General features: G+C 43.1%; 1 protein-coding gene across 5 annotated transcripts in view; it reads right to left on the minus strand.

Moving 5' to 3' along the window:
- The window catches only part of kdm4c (lysine (K)-specific demethylase 4C), a 52,718-nt gene that overhangs the window by 21,068 nt on the left and 7,671 nt on the right, over positions 1 to 23,979 (minus strand). For 4 of the 5 annotated variants that reach the window (XM_080722087.1, XM_080722086.1, XM_080722088.1 and 1 more), the window contains exons 4-14: positions 22,935 to 23,049; positions 22,431 to 22,624; positions 14,880 to 14,929; positions 14,228 to 14,331; positions 13,482 to 13,619; positions 13,104 to 13,297; positions 12,035 to 12,258; positions 9,651 to 11,668; positions 7,579 to 7,693; positions 5,391 to 5,572; positions 4,007 to 4,247 (exon numbers count right to left, since the gene is read on the minus strand). In XM_080722087.1, the coding sequence (XP_080578213.1) occupies positions 4,007 to 4,247; positions 5,391 to 5,572; positions 7,579 to 7,693; positions 9,651 to 11,668; positions 12,035 to 12,258; positions 13,104 to 13,297; positions 13,482 to 13,619; positions 14,228 to 14,331; positions 14,880 to 14,929; positions 22,431 to 22,624; positions 22,935 to 23,049 (3,575 nt within the window). The remainder of the gene's footprint in view (positions 1 to 4,006; positions 4,248 to 5,390; positions 5,573 to 7,578; positions 7,694 to 9,650; positions 11,669 to 12,034; positions 12,259 to 13,103; positions 13,298 to 13,481; positions 13,620 to 14,227; positions 14,332 to 14,879; positions 14,930 to 22,430; positions 22,625 to 22,934; positions 23,050 to 23,979) is intronic. The other variant, XM_080722089.1, reaches the window with a different exon arrangement.

Below are 23,979 nucleotides of genomic sequence, written 5' to 3' on the forward strand. Positions count from 1 at the left end.
CTGTTGCAGACTACGCGGAAATGTAGATGTCTGTGGAATGCATGTGTCTGTATTGCGGGTGTGTTAAGGGAAGGTTAAGCATAACATTTTAGAAGTTAAGGTTGTTCAAGTGCACTACTATGTATGCGTGTGTGAGTGAATGCAGGTGCTTTCATGCATCTGTGAGTGTTGTTCAGTCATGTATCAATGACCGTTCTATGCCACTGAGGCTTGCCACAACCGTGCCAGGCTTGTTCTGGTGAGACGCATTAGCTTCGGGGGCTAACGCGGTGAGTCCTGCCCAACCCCGACAACGTAACACACACATACTCTCAAAAGCAAAACACAGGCTGGAAAAACAACAGCAGCAGCTTTGCTTTAGTTATCGTCTACGTATGTCAGTGGTGGCAAACATTTCATGAAAAGAGAGTTTCTCTTGGCCAACAGGATTCGTGTGTGTGTGTGTGTGTGTGTGTGTGTGTGCGTGTGTGTGTGTGTGTGTGTGTGTGTGTTCTCCATTCCTGATATCCATCATCAAACTAAATATAAAACCCAAGCTCACCGCTACATCCTTAACCCATTTAGAACGGGTACACATTTTGTGTATCATTATTTTATGCTTTAACTATTGAAAAATAGCAGATATACAAGCTCACAGCGCGGCACCGAGTGCCGCGCTGCGAGCTCGTAGATCTGCTATTTTTGAAAAGTCGTGAACATTAGAATTTCGACCCGATTCTATAAGTGTCTTTTGAATCCTTCTAATTCTAGGCCTAAATGGGTTAAAAGAGTTCAAATAACAACATGGAAGGAAAGCAACATCAAACCATATTTATCGTTTGATCACGCAACCAAAAATGTGACTTTTACGTCAATGTCAAATATGCCCTTGATCTCTCTCTCACGCACGCATGCACGCACACACACACACACACAAAAATGCACAGATACACACAAACGTCCTTCCTCTTCATCCCTCATAGCCCTCATTCTCAGTTGAATTGTGAACAGAACAGTTATAAGTGAGACCCCCACAACCTGGTAATAGATTCCATAATATAGTTTCATCTTTTGACAGCCCAATCATCAGTGTATTTTGGATTCATGTTAGTTTGTTTTCAGATATTTAACCGGTTGAACTGTCAATACTTAATAAACTTGACCTTTCACTCTGTGCTTAGTCTGCTCTTTTTCCCCTCTCTACTCCAAAGCTCTTTGCCGAAAATAGCCGATCTACAAGCTCACAACGCCTCGCGCTTGTAGATCTGCTATTTTTGGCTAAAGTTCTCTGAAAATGGACGCTATGGTTCAAGTTGTTCATATAAAAAAGGATAAAAAAAAAGTTTCTATCACTCAAAGATTTGGAGGACCCCCTGTAGTAACTCTGAGGACCCCCTAGGGATCCCGGACCCCCTGTTGAAGACCCCTGATCTAAAGGATTTACTGCAGAGACACAAAGTTGTGTGTGGATGTGTGTGTGTGTGTGTGTGTGTGTGTGTGTGTGTGCGTGCGCATTTAATTGCGACTTAAGAGTTAAGAGTGTACACAAGATATAATTGGTAAATGTACGGTATATGGGACAGGGAAGAGACCTAGGCCTGTAGGAATATGAGTGGAGGATTGAGAAAACGTGTTACGCATTAGTGTCTGTGTGCATGTACTGTATGTGTGTGTATTGTATACTCAGGGTTGTATCAGTGTGTGTGTGTGTGTGTGTGTGTGTGTGTGTGTGTGTGTGTGTGTGTGTGTGTGTGTGTGTGTGTGTGTAGGCTTGTGGCATTGGCAGCAGCTGTTAGACAGGAAGTGCGTGTGGTAAAGACAGAGGATTCATCTGCGTTCAGCTGACGAAGGAAATAAAATACTCCAAACCACAGTGTCTGTGTGTGTGTGTGTGTGTGTGTGTGTGTGTGTGTGTGTGTGTGTGTGTGTGTGTGTGTGTGTGTGTGTGTGTGTGTGTGTGTGTGTGTGCACGCATGCACGCGTGTGCATGAGGGACTGAGGGAGCGAAAAGGGAGAGGGTGAGGAAAATTAAGGGGAAAGAGTCAAGACTTAAACCCACTGAACCTTTGAAAATTACATCAAGAGAGATGAGTGCAGTAAGAACTCTTCATAGGTTGGCGAAGAGAAGGTAGAGGGCATCCATGAAGAAACCCAGCAAACATTAGCCAGTAAAGTACTGGACACACAACACTAACTTAACCCATTTAGAACGGGTACACATTTTGTGTATCATTATTTTATGATTTAACTATTGAAAAATAGCAGATATACAAGCTCACAGCGCGGCACCGAGTGCCGTGCTGCGAGCTTGTAGATCTGCTATTTTTGAAAAATCGTGAAAATTGGAATTTTGACCCGATTCTATAAGTGTCTTTTGAATCCTTCTAAGATTTTCTGAAAAACCTATGTTTCTATGCCAGCAATCTGGCCAGCCATCGTCAAAGAAAAGGTCCTTTTCACTTAAATGGAGCTCATTTAGTCTGTTCTTGAGAGACTACTATGTCAGTGGTTCTCATACTTTTTCATGTGAAGTACCCTCAAAATGATATTTATTTGGCCACGGACCCCCATCTCAAAATATTTCGTTCCAGGGACCACCCAGAAGCAAAATTTGAGTTACAAACGTTTGCTTTGAAAATACAAATATTCAAAGATTTGCACACATTTTCACGACTTTTTCCAAAAAATAGCAGATCTACAAGCTCGCAGCGCGGCACTCGGTGCCGCGCTGTGAGCTTGTAGATCTGCTATTTTTCACTGGTTAAAGCATTCGATAATTTTAGGCCTAAATCTGGGTTAAAGACAAGGTAGCACCATAGAAGTGTGACTGCAACTGTAGGTGCTACATTTTTTTTTTCACACATAGCCAGCTTATTTTGCCCTGGGTGAGGGGAGTGAAGCCAACAGAGAGGGTGATATCGCATAACGCCTTGGGTTGATAACCCCAGGAGCTGATATGACAATAGTGCAAGCTAAAGGGCTGACCGTGTGTCACTATTAGCACCCTCACTGGGCAAGGATCTCACCATGACAGTCATGGCCGCAATGGTTGGCAAAATGCTCTCCATTTCTTTGTGAATTAATAAGGACATGGGAATGTGATAACTAAATCATCCCCAAGACATTCATGGTTGCCCTCAGTAACCAACCTCAGGCAAAGATGAATATCTAGGGAGGCAATACAGTATATCGTCATTGTCGGGTGGGAACCCTCTATGTCCAAAACCTTTCGTTTTGTGTTTATCATTTTTTTAAATGATTTAAAAAAGTGAAAACAGCCAATCTACAAGCACACAACGCCTCGCAATGCGAGGCATTGTGTGCTTGTAGATCTGCTATTTTCACTAGTTTTGTGCGACAGTCTTGTATGATGAAGCAGGGCTTTACCTTACCAAAAAAACGTAACAAATTTGAAACTTGGAGATACGAGGTTTCTGCCCGACAGTGATGATATGTATTTTCCTACGTTTTTTTTTTCATGTACCAATGTCAGCCAAAAATGTCAAATAATACATAAATAATACATACACAATTAATTTATTCCCTGTAGAACGTCCTCAGTGCAATGACAGCATGTGTCATACAGTATGCACTCCACTTCTTTCTCATAAACGTGTAGCTACTTTAAAACAATTTAAAAAAAAATATTCCGAATTCTTGTTTGCAGAAGTTTTCGCCAATAATGGAGAGAGGGCGAGATCATTTAGCGACCTTTAGCGACCCGGTCGGTAGATCTAGCGACCTGGTCGGTGATTTAGCAGCCCGGTTGGTAGATTTAGTGAAAACTACCGACCAGGTTGCGACCAGGTTGGAGGTCGCTAAATGATCTCGCTCCTACTGCAATAATGACATGGCCAAGCAGTCACACCAGGTAGAAAGTGGTTGCACGCACGAGCGCACACGCACAGTCGCACACGCACAGTCGCACGCACGCACGCACGCACGCACGCACACACGCGCACACACACACGCGCACACACACACACACACACACACACACACACACACACACACGGTGGATACGTACTTGCATGGACCTGCAGGCAGCAGCCCTGACAGTAGAGCAGAGGAGAGGTCCCGTCCTCCTGCAGCAGAGGGTTGGTGGGAGCCGGAGGGCAGCTGTGCTCCCCGTAGGAGAAGCAGATCTCTGGTACCAAGGGCGTGGTCCTCCTCAGCCCTGCTGCCAGCTCAGCGTTGCCATCCAGGAGGGGAGAGGAGGAGGCCAAGGAGGCCGGGACGGGCTTACTGTCCTCGGCTCTGTCCTCGCTCTGAAGGAGCAGCCCAAATGAAAAAGAAAATCAGCTTGGCTTCTTGAGTTTTTTCGAGTGAGGCGTTTTCTAAGGCAGTGTTTCTCAACCACTGTGCCTATGGGGACCTTTGGTGTGCCCCTGAGAAGGGTCAAGTCAAGTGTGCCCCTTGAAACTGCTTTAAAGCCAGTATTGTATTTTAACATTTTAAAAATGATTTGAACTAGTGAAAACAGCCGATCTACAAGCATACAACGCCTCGCGGTGCGAGGCGTTGTGTGCTTGTAGATCTGCTGTTTTCACTACCGTTGTGCGACAGCCTTGTATGATGAAGCAGGACTTTACTTTGCGAAGAAACATACAAATTTGAAACTTGGAATTACAAGGTTTCTTCCCGACAGTGATATTTTCCCTCCCCCCCCGTATTATGTTGGTGTGCCCATGGATTAATTCTTGGGACATGAAAAGTGTGCCCATGCAGAAAAAAGGTTGAGAAACACTGTTCTAAGGGTTAAAGAGCTTGCACACAGGTCTGTATTTTACTTCAGAGATTTGTCGCACATAAATAAGGAACACAACCTCGCGTAGTATCAATCACGTTTACACACCGCCTCTGAAACTTTAATCCGTCAAAAAAAAAAAAAAAAAAAATACCGGATCAGGTTCGATTTTCTGCGTAGTGTCTAATATTTTATTTCGGAGGAGAGAGAAAGATAAAAACCAGCATTTCGACAACATCATTGCCTTCCTCAGGTTATTACAACCTTATGGATTCACAGTCACACTACAAACAGGTACGTCAGTTACAGGTTTATCAATTACAGGATATATAGAGATCTGTCTGCCAATAAAAGTGTGTTCAGGGCCCCCGCTGGCCTACTGGTCCAGGCGCATACCACTTAGGCATTACCACATAGACATGGATGCCTGCGTGTCTCTCCCCATCTCTCCCCCCATCTCCTGTCAGTCTACTGTCCTCTCAATAAAGGCATAAAAGCACAAAAACAAATCTTTGAAAAAAAAAAAAGTAAATGTGTGTTCAGCCAAATTTTTTGTCTTGTATCGGAAATAGCGGATCTACAAACTCACAAATAGTAGATTGGAATACAGGTAGATTGGCTGTTTTCAGTGCAAGACACAAAGTATAAATAAGGTCCCGTGTACCTGATAGTAGGGCATGAAGAGTGTGCAGACAGAGCAGTACGGTTGCATGGTGGCTGCGTTGGCGTTGTACTCCCTCTCTGCAGTGAAGTTGTTCTTCTTGCTCTGCCACAGGAAGAGGAGGGGCTTAGCCCATGCTTCCACTTCCTGCTCCTCCTCCTCCGCCAAGCTTGCCTCGGGAGGCTCTGAGTTAAGACACATAGTACAGTCTTAGTACAATGCAAAGACTTACATCAGGGGTCTTCAACGTTTTCAGGCCAAGGACCCCTTAGCTGAGAGACAGATGAAGCAGGGACCCCCTCTACATGTTGTATAAAACTGTTTTGCAGATTTTCATCGATTTAGATAGATTTAGGTAGATTCATAGACTTGTTTGACAGCACTGTCATCAGTCGATGTTAGTTGGAGTTGTGTTAAAGTGTTTTTTCAGACATTTAATCACTTAAATTGTTGATACTTTGTAAACTTGAACTATAACTCGGTACATGGTCTGCTCTTTTTTTTACCTCCACACAGGAGACCCCGTGGCAGACCAAAGACCATATGGAAGGATTATATCTCCAAACTGGCTTGGGAACGCCTCGGTATACTCCCTGAGGGAGTGGAGGAAGTTGCTCGGGATAAGGAAATCTGGAAATCTCAGTTGGAACTGTTAAGCTCAATACAGACCGGCGAATTAGCGAAGCGTCGCAAATAAGCGAACAAAAAGGCGAAGTAACCGAGGACCCCTAGAGGACTCCCGGACCCCCTGTTGAAGACCCCTGTTGAAGACCCCTTACATATTCCATTGGTGCCCTTTTCAACAATGTCATGGGCTCGGAGATCCATGAGTGACGCACTAAACACAAACTTAAACTTTTACGTCTTTAACACATTTTGTTAATTCAGTGTATTCTACAAAGAAACTACAACCAAAGTGTGAACTGAATATTAAGAGCCTTCACACAGCATGCCTCGTCCTCCCTGCGTTTTTAATCATCTTCTCTGCCAGATCAGACTTAATCCATCCAATGTGGTAACAATTTCTCCAGTGGCTTGAACAAAAAAAAGAAGAAAAAAAAAAACAATCAATCCTGAATGAACGGAGCCCTATCTGTTTATAAAATTGCTCCAAATGATTGAGAGCCCTCATCATCATAAAATAAGCTAGCCAGAGCCATGAATGGTCATTTCATGGTCATTTCTTACTCGGGAATAAACAACTAAAATGGCTGCTGAATTATTCATTTCTTTCCTCAACCACAAAGATGATGAGCGTGACTATGGATGTGTATACAGTACAGTACACACACGACCACGTATGTGCGTGAGTACGTTAGTAGCCGTTAACCGAGGGAGGGCTCCCCTTCTTCAATTTTAACCACTTTAACCCTGGTGTCCCAATTTTGGTCATGTCATTATGGGCAGAAATAGCAGAGCTAGAAGGTCACAATGCATCGCGACACGCTGTGAGCTTCCAGATATGCTTTATTCCTTGTACTACACCGTCGCACAATGATGTATAAAATATCACCAGGGTCACAACAGCAACCTCAGGGCTGGAGGGGTTCAAATCACTAAGACAGATTGAGAAACTCCAACCAGGGTAACAGCCCAGTTCATTTCACTGCGGTAGACCAGACAGATAAATCTGGTTTGGTGTGTGCTTGTTGAATGTGTGCAGTGACGTCAGAGGAGTCATTTGAGGCGGGGGGATAAAATGTGAAAAATGAAGCTGGGACAGCAGAGCTGGTTGAACTCTTCCATTTTTACAGGCTATATTTCACGGAACAGAAACTGTTACCCGACATTGATTACACAATATTTCAAACATAATGAGTACACCCCCGTCATTTTGTACACAAATGTTTCACGAAAACAATTAACATCAACATTCATTATGAGATTGTATTTCTGTCGGCAATCAAAAGCCAAGGTAACTTTTCGTTTTTTTTTTAAGATGAAATTTGCATTTTTGACAAATACAAGCGGTCAAATAGCCTTATGTGAACTTAATCTGTTTTTTTTTTAATCAAAGGCTTGGTTAGAAGGCTGTGTGTTTGTGTTTGTGTGTGTGTGTGTGTGTGTGTGTGTGTGTGTGTGTGTGTGTGTGTGTGTGTGTGTGTGTGTGTGTGTGTGTGTGTGTGTGCGTGCGTGCGTGCGTGCGTGCGTGCGTGCGTGCGTGCGTGCGTGCGTGCGTGCGTGCCCCTACCATCGTCACTTGCAGTCTGTTGTTTAACAGCGGTTGGCACGGCTCTAGCAGTGGGTTTCCTCAACGGGTGACGCCAGCTCTTACTGGTCCTCCTCTTCACAGACAGGGCAGGGTACTGGCAGGGGCGTCACAAGGGGTAGGAAAGTGGGACTGAGTTACTAGGGCCCAAGGTGGTGGAGGGGCCTTAATTATTTTATACTTTAACTATTGAAAAATAGCAGATATACAAGCTCACAGCGAGGCACCGAGTGCCGCGCTGCGAGCTTGTAGATCTGCTATTTTTGAAAAGTTGTGAAAATGTGTGCAAATCTTTGAATATATGTATTTTTTAAGCGAACATTTGTAACTCAAATTTTGCTTCTGGGGGGTCCCTGGAACTAAATATTTTGAGATAGGGGTCTGTGGCCAAATACATACCATTTTGGGGGTCCTTCACAAAAGGTTTGAGCTTTACTGACATCGAAACATAGATTTTTCTAAAAACCTTAGAAGGATTTGAAATATTCAAAGATTTTCATGATTTTTCAAAAATAGCAGATCTACAAGCTTGCAGCGCGGCACTCGGTGCCGCGCTGTGAGCTTGTATATCTGCTATTTTTCAATAGTTAAAGCACAGGGGTCCCCACAGTGAATCCTTGTACCCAGGGCCCAGAATTTGGTGCGACACCCCTAGGTACTGGCATTAGAGAGGCAGCATCAGTGTTAATTTTGTCGACTAAGACTAAAAGACTACAAGATTTTGATATTTAGTCGATAAGACCAGACTAAAACAATTTCAGAAGACTAAGACTATTATGTATGTTATTCAAAAGACTAAGACTAAATCTAAGTCTAAGACTAATGGCTGTAAAGATTAACACTGGTATGTAACTGCAATGAAATTAAGGCCAAATACATCTTTTATGTATGATTTATTTTGACCATGTAACAGGCAGTAGAAGACAATGACTTGTTTAGAATTATGTGGTTATATTTAGCCTAAAAAACGTATCCTAAAAGGCGAAGACTAAAAGTCTAAGACTATTCCCAAAAGACTAAGACTAAAATGTTTTGATATTTAGTCGACTAAGACTAGACTAGACAAAAACAATTTCAGAAGACTAAGACAGGACTAGGACTAAAAAGTGTGTTATTCAAAAGCACACTTAGACTAAATCAAGATTTGCTGAAAATAATGAACATTGGCAGCATTAAATGTGTGTGTGTGTGTGTGTGTGTGTGTGTGTGTGTGTGTGTGTGTGTGTGTGTGTGTGTGTGTGTGTGTGTGTGTGTGTGTGTGTGTGTGTGTGTGTGTGTTGTGTGTGTGGGTGTGTGGCCAAATGTCCCCACAAGTATAGTATAATTTGAGAAATAAACATTGTGAGGACCGTTTTCCTTGGCCTTAAAAGAGAAATGGTTGTTTATGGTTAAAAAATGTTTTGGGGTCGCTGTTGGCGACCCCAAAACATCTAGGAAAAAATCTAGGAAAATATACCTTCCACAAAGGCTTCAGACAATATGGCTTCCCTCAACTGGGGGTGGAACCTGCATGACAATAGATGGAATGCCATCTTGTATTTGGCCAAAAAATATTAATTCACACCAAAACCACCAATCTAGGCTGAATAGTAATTGAGATGCAACCATTTTAAGCTCCCGGCCACCATCTTGAAAAAGACGCCTTTCTGGGACAGGAAATCTCAGTTGGAACTGTTACCCCCGCGACCCGATTCCGGATAAGCGGTTGAAGATGGATGGATGGACCCAACCTATTTGCCGAAAATAGCCGATCTACAAGCTCTATGTATGCATAGAGGTACCACAATCAGTTGAAAATATATATTTTAATTTTTTTTCATTTGAACCAATTAGACATTTTAAGCTCCTGGCAGCAATCTTTGACGTTTGACGTTGATGTTTCCAGAATGTACATTTTGCTAGATTTGTTTGTATATTATTTAGTATGACCAATACTACCGGAGTCCATTGAAAACCCTTGTGTATCCATTTTTGGGGGGGTTAACCTTATATTGACCCATCTAGTGTGCGTGTGAGACAAAAACTATGCCGACTGATATGAAAAGGATACTCACAGCACAAACCTCTCCAGGTTCTAGGCCTGCTTCATCACACTCATGGTCCGATGGATCATTTTCCTCCTCTTCATCTGATGACTCACTACTGCTATCCTCCCTGGTTTTCAGACTCTGCTCCAGTTCGTGCACTCCCAGTCCCCCCTCCTCCATGTCAGACACCTCCTCCTGTGCTGCACCTCCTCTCAGTCCCAAAAGACAAGCAGGTGTGTCCAGATCGCCCCCTGCATCCCTTCCCCTCCCAAGCTCCCTGCACAGTGCTAGGGCTTCAGTCACCTCTGCTTCCCCTCTCTGTAGATCATTGCCTTCACAGAGCGCCAGGGGCTCCAAGACACCGGCTGACACGAGCGAGGTGGGCTCCAGCTGGGCCCAGGTAAGCGGCCCGTCCCCCTCCTCTGGGTTCCCAGTGTGGCAGAGGTCTTGGTCCGCATTGCCCGGGTCCGTGACCTCTTTACACTGTGGTTCAGTCCACATGGTGTAAGCCAGAGACTCGTGGGTGAAGTCGGAAGGGAGTTCGGGGTGGAGGCTTTGGATGAGTACCGCGGGACCCGGGGAGTTGAGGTTTTTCCAGATGCTGCTGGAGAAGGGTTTGGGCTCCAGGTAGGGGCTCTGGGAATTACAATGGGAGGGAGAGTACACATTTTGGTTGAGAGGAGATTCATACACATGATGGTGTTGTAGTGCCAGGTTGCTGTCATGTTGGGTGTATAATGGGAGAGATGGCGCTGGCAGCTTGTGGTCTGAGGTCGTGGTCAAAAGAGAGCCTATATTACTGAGAGTGAGTGTGCCGTCTCTTTGCGTTAGGTTCATGCAGTCCCCCTTAGATGTTAAATCTGCCAAGCTTTGCAGCGGCTCCATGTGAAGAAGAGTGTTCTGAACAGGCTGGCTACTGGTGGCGTTGCTCTTTGTAGTGTTAACACTTTTTAACGTACTATCTTCATGATTAATGTGAACGGTATCATTTGTCAAATTAGCAGCGTTAGCTTCCAAATCAGGGATGCTAGGCCAGCCATGGTCACAATGAGGAGAATCCAAACGCAAGTTGCTAGCATGATTTACACACTGAGTTTGTTTTAATGCCATTAAGTTGGTCTTTTTCTTCCCTGATTGAGTTCCCTGTGAGGATAGAGAGCCACCCAGCGTCTCCCGCTGAAGCACAGGTGCCACCTGGTCAGGATGTGATCCTGTTGGAATGGCCTCAGCTTGCTTCTCCTCAACAATGGTAAGCGAGGGCATTTCTTGAATGAGGACAGGCGGAAGGGGGCAAAATCCAACCTCGTCTCCACCGCGTTCAGGAGTGAGGAGTGGCATATCAACTCCACTCTTCTGTAACAGGGGAGGCAAAAGGTTTTCCTCTGTGCCGTTTTTGACACAGTGTTGATGTCCCGTGTGGGGTAGGGATCTACTGGACGTGTACCTATCCCCTCCTCGCGGCTCAGTGTGGAGATCATAAAGTGCTTGTGTGCTGGAGTGTTGGTTGATATGTGCTGGGTTAGTCGAGTTTGTCGTCTCTGCCTTAGCGTTGTTGTTAGTGTCAGGCTCACTACTTGTGTTCATTTTGCTGTCCGTGCGTAATGTTGGGTTTACAGCTTCATCTCTACATGAATGACTAGATACCCGGGATTCAGAGTCAGAGGGACACAAGCCTACCTCAGGCACAGACGGACACACTGTTGGGTAAGAGGAGCCCGTTTGGCTTGTCTGTGGAGGGGTGACCAACATTGAGCAGTCCTGAGGAGTTGAGAGGTTTTGTGGGTGAGGAGAATGTGGCTTGGACAATCCAATTCCAGCACACATCTTAGGCCTTCGTTGGGTTCCAACAGCACTTAGGCCTTTGACCTCTGAACTTGAGTGGCGGTCTTGAGAGGTGGTACCCACTGCCAGGTCTAAACTAACCTGTAAGGCAGCGGAGGGAGTGGGGGTGGAGACTGGGTTTTCGGATGAGTCTATTTTGGAAAAGCACAAACTGTCATTCTCCACCCGTTTCACCTTGACCACACACATCTGTTTGCAAGGACCTGTTGTTGACAAAAACAAGGTAAAATGTGTTATCTGCAAAACAGAACTGCAAATTATTATTCAGTTATCAGTCTAGACACATTGAAAAAGAGAAACACACCGACTCAGCCACACACATAGGACATTCAATATCTAACATCATTCTTTTCTTTTGTAACTAACTCAAGAATTATAATTTTTACCCTTTTCGTCATCATGACCAGATCGTTCTGATTTTCTGTTGTTGTAGAGACTTTTGGTCTCCACAAAGATAGTATAACTTGGTACACACGCTCTTGACTGCATAGCGCACACTCCAAAATGCACTAGATAATAATTCACTTCTCAAACAAAATACCTTCTGGCACCACCAGTCAGTCTCTTACCAGGTAGCTGGAGAGAGTTCTGATTCTGGCTGTGCTTTGATACAGATTCAACTTCTTCTTCCTGTTCCTCCTCCTCTGCCTCTTTAGTACTGCAAGTTGTCTGTCGCCCCTTGGGCCCAAGTGGACCACCTTTCCTCTTGCTACCGCACAGGGCTGTGCTGCCTTCTAAAGTGAGCGGCGCCTCTGTGGTTCGGAGGCGCTTGGAGCGCATGCGGGAGTGGGTTCTACTCCAAGAGAGAAGAGGATTCAAAGTGAAACCCTGATTAACACTCACATTAACAATAGCAGTTTAGGCAATCCTTAAATTTTGTGACTTGGGAACAAGGCCATTTGGACTATAGATATGTCATAGGTTTCATGGCACAAAAGATAACTTGCGTTAATGTAATCTACTGCAAGTCTCTTTATGAATATACAATGTCATCTGATCTCACCTCATATTTTTTTACTGATTTGATATATATTATCATTCATTGGTTACAATGAAGGATTATGGGTCCCCTTAATACAATGAGCCCAGCAAGCAATTTATCACTCAGTGCCAGTTTGCAATTGGCTGAGCTCTATCCCAGTGCAGAGACAAACAATACTGCAATATTTCTGAGGACATTTTAAGGCATTTCTGCTTTAGCTGTAACAGAGAATAGATACAGCAATAAGTACAGATAGACGGTTTGACACTCATCAAGGGTCTGGCCATTTATGCTTTGAATTCCCTTTGTGTATGAAATATGCTGCACATAAATTTGCCATGCGGCAGACTCAAGCCCAGAACGGCACTAGCGATATTGCAGCAATATTTTCAAAGAAACATTACAAGTATTACATTTAATGGAATATTGTAGGAGTTTGTCTACTGGTTTACACACACAGGAAAAGTATCACTAAGGTCTAATTTGTATTTTGTGTCTACAGTATGTTGCTAATCGAGAACAACTTTCAACTTTCTTCAGTCAACAGCAAATCTAGATTGGCCAATGTTCCCACTGGAATAGGCATGCTGGGGTTAGGAGAGGGGGGAAATATTAATGACACCAAAGAACAGCAGGGTTCTCTAGAAGTTTAGTACCCTTTGTTGACTGGTTTGGTTTTGTTTCGCCTCTCAAGCCAACTCTGCAGCTCAGGTGTTGTACGGGGCGTGGTCCGGGTGTGGTCAAGAGCCAATGAGTCTTTGCCCAGCATCCAGTTGGGATAGCGATCTGGCTGAAAACGTTTAACGAATGGTTCCATGGAGATCTTTACCATGTCCTTACTGCATGTGCACTATAGGCAGGAGAGAGACATACATCATGTGTAAATATTGTAATATGTTTGTTCATATTGTTTCTAATTTAAAAAAAAAATCTTGGTGAATAAAATACAGTTAGGAGCATTTTGGGAAAAATAATTATCTTTTTGTTCCATTCATCAACACCGTCAACTTGACCCAGACAGATTTTTTTTTTACCTGTGTGGCCACCTTGCCATAATCTATCCAGCGGATGCTAGCAAAGTTGGTTGACTCAGCACAGTTGAAGCCATGATTGAAGCCAGCATGGTAGCCATAGGGGAAGGTGATCATGAATTCTCCTGCTTCCTGAGTAATCTGGTATGGGGAAGGATGGAGGGTAGAGGGAGAGACAGATACAAACAGAACCCATTAACCACACCCTATTCTGGACATGCTATAATAGGCAACATTCAGCAAAAATAGGCCATTTGCCAGAAAGAGCAGATCTACAGTACAATCTCACAACGCAACACGGTGTGGGCTTGTATATGGTCTATTTTTGGCGAGATCTGTGTGGAAAAAGGAGGGGGCAAAGTATTGACCTCTGAGGGAGCCTGGTCATCGAAGTACAGTAGATGGTTTACATGTAAGTGCTTAACTCATCGACTGGCAGAATATTTAACAAAACTACTGCAAAACTCATTTTTCTTACCTTTTAAAAGTAGTCACAGCATATTTATCTCAAGTAAGATTCAGACCGGTCTCGAAACATGTACACGCACACACGCTGTGCTTCAAACATGTTTGGTTCCAGATATGTAATGCAACTCAACTAGATCAAAATCCATGATTTCCCATAATTCAATGTGAATTTAATATTCAATATTGAATTCCATATTCATCTAACTATGTAGCATTGCTAAACATCTGGTAGGAAGAAAGAGTGGGAGTGCAGTTATTCAAAGTGGCACTCAGCCACCTACCTTATCAAAGGGGATGCCATACTTCTTCAGTATGGACGGGGAGATTAGAGTCATCTTGTGACGGAGGAAAGCCTCACATCCCTTGAAGCTATTGGGAAAGAAACCTGGACAAAGACATTGACAGAATTAACACAGACAATGAGACAGTTTCACAAAGTTTTCCAAAAAGCCGAATAAGAGTGAGTCTTCCCTCGGAAGCAAAGCCTGTTGTTCACGAGAAGTAATAAAACACCAAGTGGCGGCAGCATTTTTTAACTTTGATGGATTATAGTGATATTTCGTGTGTGAATACCCAAGTGTCCTTTTGCACTCTGGGTGTATTTTATCATACTGCTAAGATTTGCTACCGACTCCAGAGTGCTTACTCATCATTTTAGTTTGCATAAGATAACTAGATAGGGGTCCATCGTAAATTAGGCGAAAACACATTGACTCTTTAGGGTACTGAGCTTTTTAGGATCATCTTCTAACCTGACTTAGGTCTTGACTTGTCCAGACAAGTAAAGGGCACTTCAGGACAATAAAGAATTCTCATTACAGGAGTTAACATAATGTTCCCAATTCACAAGTACTGGAATAGGCTGTTTTGTAGACGCAATTGACTAATTGTACTATTTCACAATAAGGTGGTATATAATATTATTGTTTTTACCTGTAGCCAGACGTTCCAATCTTTTCCCATGCTCAGGGGGGATGGCATACCTGTTAGAATCAAGGGAGATGGATAAGTGCCATGATAATTTAGCTATACAATAAGAAACTCACTAATTCTACTCAGTAGAATGCAGTCAAACAAATATTTTGCAAAGCTCTGGGGTTGAGTTTCTACATTTTAAAGTACCCTTTATAGTTCCAAGACTGCCATCAAGTGGCGAGTAAATGAATAGAATGTTGGGAGGAAGAGAAAACAGTTCTATGCAGGGGCGTCACACCAAATTCTGGGCCCTGGGTACAAGGATTCACTGCGGGCCCCCCATGAATGTTAACTATTGAAAAATAGCAGCGAGCTTGTATATCTGCTATTTTTGAAAAAGCATGAAAATGTGTGCAAGAAACCTATGTCAAGGACCCCCCAAGATGATATGTATTTGGCCACGGACCCCGATCTCAAAATATTTAGTTCCAGGGACCCCCCAGAAGCAAAATTTGAGTTAGAAATGTTCGCTTAAAAAATACATATATTCAAAGATTTTCACACATTTTCACAACTTTTCAAAATAGCAGATCTACAAGCTCGCAGCGCGGCACTCGGTGCCGCGCTGTGAGCTTGTATATCTGCTATTTTTGGAGCTGTGTGAAACACAGGCTCCCTATACGTGGCCGTGTGGGTCTGTGTGTGTGTGTGTCTGTCTGTGTGTCTGTCTGTCTGTGTGTATGTAGCCTGAACTTCCTAAACTTCGGCACGCCACTAGTCCCACAGTTTTGCCACCACACACTCGCGCCATATGTCAAATCGACCGGCTTACTCGGGAATCGTGGGCTATTACTTTTCTAAGAGAAAGGTTCTATAGTTTAATTGATATTAATTTATTAGTGAATTAATTTTCCCCATTGACTTATAATGGGAATTGCAAAAACTCACATTCAATTATTTGTCTCTCGCAAACCATAGGGGCTAGAGTTTCAAGACTTGGAGAGGAGGTTCATAATGATTTCAAGGATTAAATAAAAAATAATTGTGTCATTTGGCCGCATGGTGGCGCCATAACACCCCACTTTACGTTTTGGCCTGTAACTCTTGAACCGTAGGTCGGAAAATTAAAAATATTTTTTCCCTGGATTCCTTGGGTCATGACGCATCTCCCCATATAGGCCACGCCCATTTGCGCCATGATAGATTTTCCGCCATCTTGAATTTTCTCCAAAACACACTTTTTGCTCCTTTTCCTACATATTTTCTTCAAATGTCACAAAAATCGGTACACATGATCAACACACACACACACACACACACACACACACACACACACACACACACACACACACACACACACACACACACACACACACACACACACACACACACACACACACACACACACACACACACACACACACACACACACACACACACACACACACACACACAGGTGTGATTTTTCAATAGATAAAGTTATTAGGGCCCCTCCACCTTGGGCCCCAGTAACTCAGTCCCACTTTCCTACCCCTTGTGACGCCCCTGGTTGTATGCATTCTCAAATTAGACACATTAATGAGTTCACATTAGTTGCAGAGATAGATCGTTAAGGTGTGAGAGCTACTGTAGGGAGATCATTATCTTCCCCAGGTTAAAGGAGTCATCCAGACCAAAACACATATAGGGTTAAATCTGTCTTTTATCATACCCCTTTATACCTGCTTTAGTCGATTTTTGAGCGGTGGTAGACCGCTCCATAGCATGGCCGTGTGTGTATCCGTGTATCCGTGTATCCGTGTATGTATGTGTGTATGTAGCCTGAACTACCACTCAGTGACCAGAGAGGGTGCTCTTGAGTCTAGTCTGAGCATCAACTGCAATACTCTCTCTCTCTCTCTCTCTCACACACACACGCGCACACACACACGCACACACACACGCACACACACACACACACACACAACCACCGCTCAGTTCACACGGGTGTGATTTTTTCATAGCTGCCCCTGTTGCTAGATTTCGGCTGCCCCTGTTGCTAGATTTTGCGGTCCCTCTCATAACTAACAGAGTAGATAGACTTTATACTAGTGCGGTTATTTCTTCAGCTTCAAAGTTAGTATTTTTTTATTGGATTGTGTTTACACAACGTCCTGAGACCAACCAAACCACTGTTTTGACCTCAAAGGCACCCTTACTTGTCAAACGGCTTCTGCTCTGCACCAGAGCAGGGAGAGGAGAGGCTAGAAAGGGAGGGGAGGGAGGGGTCGGTTTGACAAGTAAGGGTGCCTGTGAGGTCAAAACAGCGGTTTGGATTGTCTCAGGATGTTGTGTAAACACAATCCAATAAAAAAATACTAACTTTGAAGCTGAAGAAATAACCGCACTAGTATAAAGTCTATCTACTCTGCTAGTTATGAGAGGGCCTGCAAAATCTAGCAACAGGGGCAGCCGAAATCTAGCAACAGGGGCAGCTATGAAAAAAATGGAATAAAGCAGGTATAAAGGGGTATGATAAAAGACAGATTTAACCCTATATGTGTTTTGGTCTGGATGACTCCTTTAAAGCTATACTGTGTAAGATTCTCAACTAGTGGTCAGTAGCCATATAGCAAACCGCGGTCGCGTTCGCGTCTTTCGCCCGTTTTTCGTACCTTCACACCCCCGCGTCTGCCTCCACAACGCCGAGAGCTATCTTTAGAGGGGTCCCTGGTTCCTGTGCGTTCAGGCATTCCGGAGAAACGGACTACTTCACCCTGCCTGGTAGGCGAGATTAGCTTTTGAGTAAAGAGACACACGGGCGACTACAAATATGGCGACCCCACTTCAAGATGCGCTGCATTGGCCGGTAGTGTACCATGTGTGCATGATCGGCGATGTGATTGGGCAACGTATACACAACGTATACAGATGATGCAGATTACGTCATCATGGCGCGAAATTCTCCCCCCCTCACGGCTCATAGAAAACATATAAAGAGAAGGCTTCAGAAGCTGAAAATAACGGAGTGGGTGTTCTAAAACTTTAGCGATTTAACAGTTAGGACAATTTTAAGATTTGTTTTATAAAAAAAGTTACATAGTAAAACTTTAACAGTCTGAGAGGTGAAGAAGATGCCCCTGTCAATGTGTGCACAGCTAATGTCGGACTGGACACCACTGAAGCCATCAGCATCAAACTGTGCATTCACACTCCCAGCAGGCCAAGGAAGACACACACACACCGCCGCCATTTTCATTCTTCGCTGCTACTGCTACAGATGATAGCGTTCCAAAACTCACAGCAATCACAACACATTATCCCTGGAGTCATCTTCAACAGGGGGTCCGGCACCACTAGGGGGTCCTAAGAGTTACTACAGGGGGGTCACCAAATCTTTGTGTGATAAGAACTTTGTTTTTACATTAACCAGTTGAATCCTAGCATCCCTAATCTTAGGAGAACATTAGCCGAAAATAGCAGATCTACAAATTCCCAACGCCATAGATCAGTTATTTTTGGATAAGAGGTTTGGTGTAGAGGGGGAAAAGACCAGACCAAGTACAGAGTGAAAGGTCCAGTTTACTACTGAAAAACAGGACACTGATGATAGTGCTGTCAAACAAGTCTATGAAGCCATCTATGAAATCATTCAATCTGTATAATTTTATACAGTATGTAATGGGGGTCCCTGCTTCATCTCTCTCTCAGCTAGGGGGTCCTTGGCTCTATACAGCAACGGTTGCGATCACAATATAGTACTTTTAACAAAATACTATTTGTATTAACCATAAAATATCACTTACCCTACTTTTAAAGCTATAACCTCTAACTCTAAAAGGAAGGGGGTTGCAAGACTTGGCCAATAGTCTTTAGTTTTTAGGGGTCGCCAGCCTAAAACATTGAGAAGCACTGTTCTAGATGGCTCGCCCGTAGGCGCCACACTGTAGTAGAAAAGGAAAAAGGCAAAACCCTTTGACCTCATTCTGCATCATGCTATGCCACACAGCCTATGAATTATGAATTCTAACACCCAAAGTTCTCGGAAAGAACCGTTAAGAGATCTTGACAGAATTCCCTCCAGGTATACAGCATTCCATTTGACTCGCATATTCTGTCTATGGTCTGTGGCATTTCTATCATCATATCGTCTGTCAGTTTCCGCCGAGTGGTGGGAGAAGTATGCGAGGGGGGAGGTAACCTCCGCTAAAGGTGGAGGGTGAGGAGAGGTGAGAGGGGTGCAGGGGGTATATCTTTAAGCCGTTCTCATCCTCTAGGGATGAGCTGTCAAAATAGAGGGAGGTGTGTGTGCGCGCATGTGCGTGCGTGCGCGCCAGATGATAAGGGCAAGTGTGGGTGTATGGATACTCAAGGCTGTATGTGTGTCACTGTCTGAATGTGACACTGATCTCTGTGGGGATGCAGGGCTCACCGCTATAATGAGCAGAACTACCCCCAGGGCCAAATACGGAGAGAGATATAGAACGATACAGCATGACAATAAAAAGAAATCGCCCATGTTCTTCACCTTTCTCTCCCTTAATTTCCCTTTCCCTGTCATTTCCCTTTGCATGTCTTCATACACAGATTTATTTTCGTTTAACCTTTTCATCAATTTCAATTAAAATAAATGAATGTGTTTGAATGATTTTCTATTCTATCACTTGAGTTATAAAATGCTTTAGATTAAATTCAAATCACAACACTTTCCCACTTTCCCTTTTACGTCCTCCTCACGCATTATTACTTTCTTAACCACCAGTGGGAAGTCCAGTGAGAGGGTGATCCACAATAGTAAAGTTAACTTAAATGTTTCAAACCAAATTAAAAAGGTAATGTAAGCTTAAATCCTAAGACTAGACTTTTAAAATTATACTGCAAACCTAACCACACTTAAACTCAGTGTGACATATACGCCATACAGTATACCCAATACTGAGGCAGTGGAAATGTATGCTGTCTCGTTTACATTGTATACATGTCCCCTTATCACACCTGGATTTGGCTCCTCCATAGAACAGGCATGTTGTCCACTTGTCAAGTTCAGTATGTACTGTATGTATGGATAGAGTACAAAACTGGACCATGCTCTTTCCATTCATTACTCTGGATGTATCCAAGTAAATCCAGGTGAAAGCTATCACCTCTAAAGTTCAGCTGTTAAATATATCTCAGCCATTAATAGGAATATACAGTACTGTACAAAAGTTTTGGGGACTTTTTTAAGTACTTTAAAAAATAATGACCAGAAACAGAAATATCTGAAACAAATCAATATTTGCTGTGACTACCATTTGTCTAAAACAGCACCAATTCTCCTGGGTGCTGTACACCATTTGTTAAGGTACTTGGCAGGTAGGTTGTTATAAACATTTTTGGAGAAATTGCCACACATCTTCTGTGGATTTAGGCTATCTCAAATGCTTTGACTCTTCATGTAAACCCAGACAGACTCAATGATGTTGAGACCACGGGCCTGCACTAAGAAGTAACAGTTAATAGAATAGTTAATAGAATAGAACAAATAGAACTAATCCATTGATTCTAATTATGAAAAATTGATAAAATAGTTTCGTTTAAAAAGTACCAGAAATATCAAGCTTTACAAGCTTGCAACGCATTGTGAAACGCATCAAATCAGACTATTGGTCTCTCACAACAAATATAACATACTGTACATCGTCTTTGTCAAGTGGAAACTCATGTCTAAAACTGTTACTTTTTAGGATTCAAATACAAATTTAGCAGATCTACAAGCTAAAGATGTGTCGCTTAACGTCGCGATACAAGCTTATGGATCTGCTACTTCTGTGTGACACTGTAGTATGATCTAATAGGGCTTTAATTTACGAAAAAAACACAAAAAGTTAGAATATGAGATAAGAGGTTTCAGCCTGACAATGTTGATATAAAAAAGATCACACCTAGTGTGAAGTGAGCAGTGTTATTTATGACTTAAAGATGCAGTGCCATGATTTTTTTCCCCTCTAAAACATGATTATCAGGTGTTATGATTATACTAGGAGGAGGATTCTTTCCAAAAAAGTGTACAGAAAGAGTTAAAATTAGGTTCTTATGTGGCCACACCCACCAGTTCATTAAGTATGCCTGGTTGTCATGGTGGGTGGTGACCCAGCTGAAGTTAGCCACACCCACAGTGTTGAGTGAATGGTAAAAGGGGAGGGGATGATTCTATGATGTAATTGTATCTGTGTTTTTGGATTGGCACTTTTGACCCACAAGGTGGCAGCCTCCAGGAAGACACCCCAAATACAAAGGGAATACATACTTGCTCATAACAACCACACCAGGGGGTCTAATGAAGTACTGTCAACCTCCTAGACACATGAAAACCAGAAAAATAACAAATCTATGGCACCGCCTCTTTAATTTCATTAAGCGTCCCACGAAGCTGGGCCAATGTGACCCTGAGCTCCTGGATGCTTGCGAAGCGTCCGGTACGAAGCGTCCAGGACAAAGCCAGATGTTGGAGCTTAGCTCCTTACATAAAATAAGAATTTCACCTAAAAGACGTTCTGCTCAATTGTTTGATTAATCAAAGAGATAATCAATAAAACTATCTCCATGAAGATAATCAGCTAGTTCAACATACTGTACCCAGGATTCACTAACCCAAACAATCACAGCAAGTCAACTCGTGTTACTTTCAATGCGTCTTAAGCACAGAGTTCAACATTGGTGAACTTAGACCAGGCTTCTATCAACCAATAGGTATTAGGTAAGACGTCATGTGCATTGTTGACCCAACTTGGTAGCCATTTTACTTGTAGTTGTCTTTCAGTGAGCCAAGTCAAAATAACTACACACCATGAAACCAGGACTGACCACAATCTGCAACTTCTTCAGCAACCTCACCCAGAGTTTCATTCCCCGTTTCTGATACAATTCATGATTTCCATTTTTTTTTTTTTATCTGGAAAGTGGTCTATTACTTTCTTTCTTTAATGACATAAATATCTCACTGGAATATTTCTCTATTTTCAAAAGGAATGTTTAAAAGCCTAGCTTATATGCATAAGTCGCAAATATTTTGCTCTTCCTCACACCCACAATAATGGCACAGACAGATGATTGATATAATAAAGTACATCCCATCCATCCTCTAAAACCTGCACAAATGCTTCAGTAGCTTAAAGGAAATATGGAGAAAAATAGTTAAAAGCTTGAGGTGAGAGCACTGGAAAAGCCTCAAGCATAGCCCAACGAAGTCTAGGCTTGTGCATGGAAAACACTCTCCGCATTACATCTGCCTTGATAACAACCTCCCTCCACATGAACCCATAGCCAAGGCACATAGGTATGTTGTACTGGAGGATCGGCCCTCACATCTAGAATTCTGTCCTCCCGCTGGTCCTCCCTTAAGCCAATTTTAATATAGGATGTGCCTTCATTGGATTCAATACATTGTCCAATACTATACTGGATGTCTGGCTAGGGAGTGCACAGCCAGCCTACACACAGGAGAACGTGGAAAACCAGTGCTCCCCTAAACAACAGGTTTTGAGATCTGTTGGGAATTGCATAGTTGCAAAGGGATCCCTCCCCGAGTCCCCGAGATTCCCCACTAACCAGGACTTCGGCTCTCCAAAGTGAAGGTAGTTGATGCTGTAGAGGTCCATGTCCTCAGTGTGCCAGGAGAAGGAGGTCTTCCACATGCCAAAGTACAGATATGGCGTGTTGACCCCCTGAATGGAGACACCACAGTCCTCCTCAATAACGTCCAAGATGGAGTTCAGATGGCCGATGTTCCACTCCTCTATATCCTAGGAGAGAAAGAGTTACAGGTGTTACATGTCCAGGTTTTCTACTTGGAAGCTAAATGAGTCCAAACTCAAAGACAGTTTGAGAGTTATTCCCATTTGAGTTTGAGCGACAGAGTCTAGATTTTAATAGTATGAAAACTTGGTTTTAGATTTTTAGACTGGATGGTCAAAGTATCACAGGAATGTGGAGGGAATGTGATGACAGATATGAAGAGGAGTGAGTGGGATCGAAAAATGATGGAACACAACACTGAAACGAAAACTGAGAGTCAAACTGAGAGAAAGTAGCCAATAGTGAGAGGACATTCACCTCATCATAGAGGCTTCCACTGACATCAGCTCCATATATGGGTGGAACAAACGTGACGTTCTTCCAGTACTTCCTCTCAAGGTCGTCATAGTTCAGGTAGCGAGGTGTAGAGTAACTGTGAATGAGAAAGAAATGGCTCAGAAGAATAGTAAAAAAAACATTTTATGGCCAATTTGTATTTATCCATTCAGGTAGAGGCAGGTCATCTGTGGTGGAAAAGCAGTTAAAGCTACAATCTGTAGGTCCTCTCTCTCTCCTGACTGAGAAGAGGTAATTGCTACCGGTATGTCATAACTGCAATGCAGATAGTGGCGTATCGAGTGTCCCATCCGGTGCACCGTCTACTTCAAATAACTGTATTGCCATATCAACCTGTAGGTGACCTACACAACACCAGGGTCTAGATTTCTCAACGGAAAATAGGGAAACCACCTCCAAGTTTGCAGATGTGCTGGTTATATATACATATCCTATATGGACCCCAGGAAGACTAGCTGTCGCTTCGCCGTCAGCTAATGGGGATCCATTCGATTAACAATATTAACATACTCTACCTTACAGATCGTTTAAAAATAATGCGTTTATTCATTAAAATAAGTCCCATATTGTAGCTTTAAATGAGGGGAACTATCACCTTTGTTTCATTTTTTCCTGCTCAAATGTCACGTACAGTGACAGTACAGTGACATGATGTCTAGCTGTGGTCTATATAATAAAGACATTTTAAATCGGTCATTGAGCCCTGGCTCCTACTCCTTTGCACTGCTGATGGTTATAAAGTGGGACATTCAATCCCATTTTATTGTATTTTAATTTACCGCCTCCAGGTTCAAACAGTTCTTTCCTGTCTGATTTTATGTCTTCCATTATCAAGTTTCAGAGAGTCCTTTTGGTTGCAGAGTCTGACTTTAATGTTCACGTTAATGACATCACCAACAGCTGTGCCTTTACTTTTTGAGCAGTGCTCCTGGAAGGAGCTAAGCTCCAACATCTGGCTTTGTCCGGGCTCTGAAGCGTGGCCTACATCTGGCCTACATCTTGGCAC

Source organism: Nannobrachium achirus (assembly GCF_963921795.1).
Source record: "Nannobrachium achirus genome assembly, chromosome: 3".
Taxonomy (NCBI): Eukaryota; Metazoa; Chordata; class Actinopteri; order Myctophiformes; family Myctophidae; genus Nannobrachium; species Nannobrachium achirus.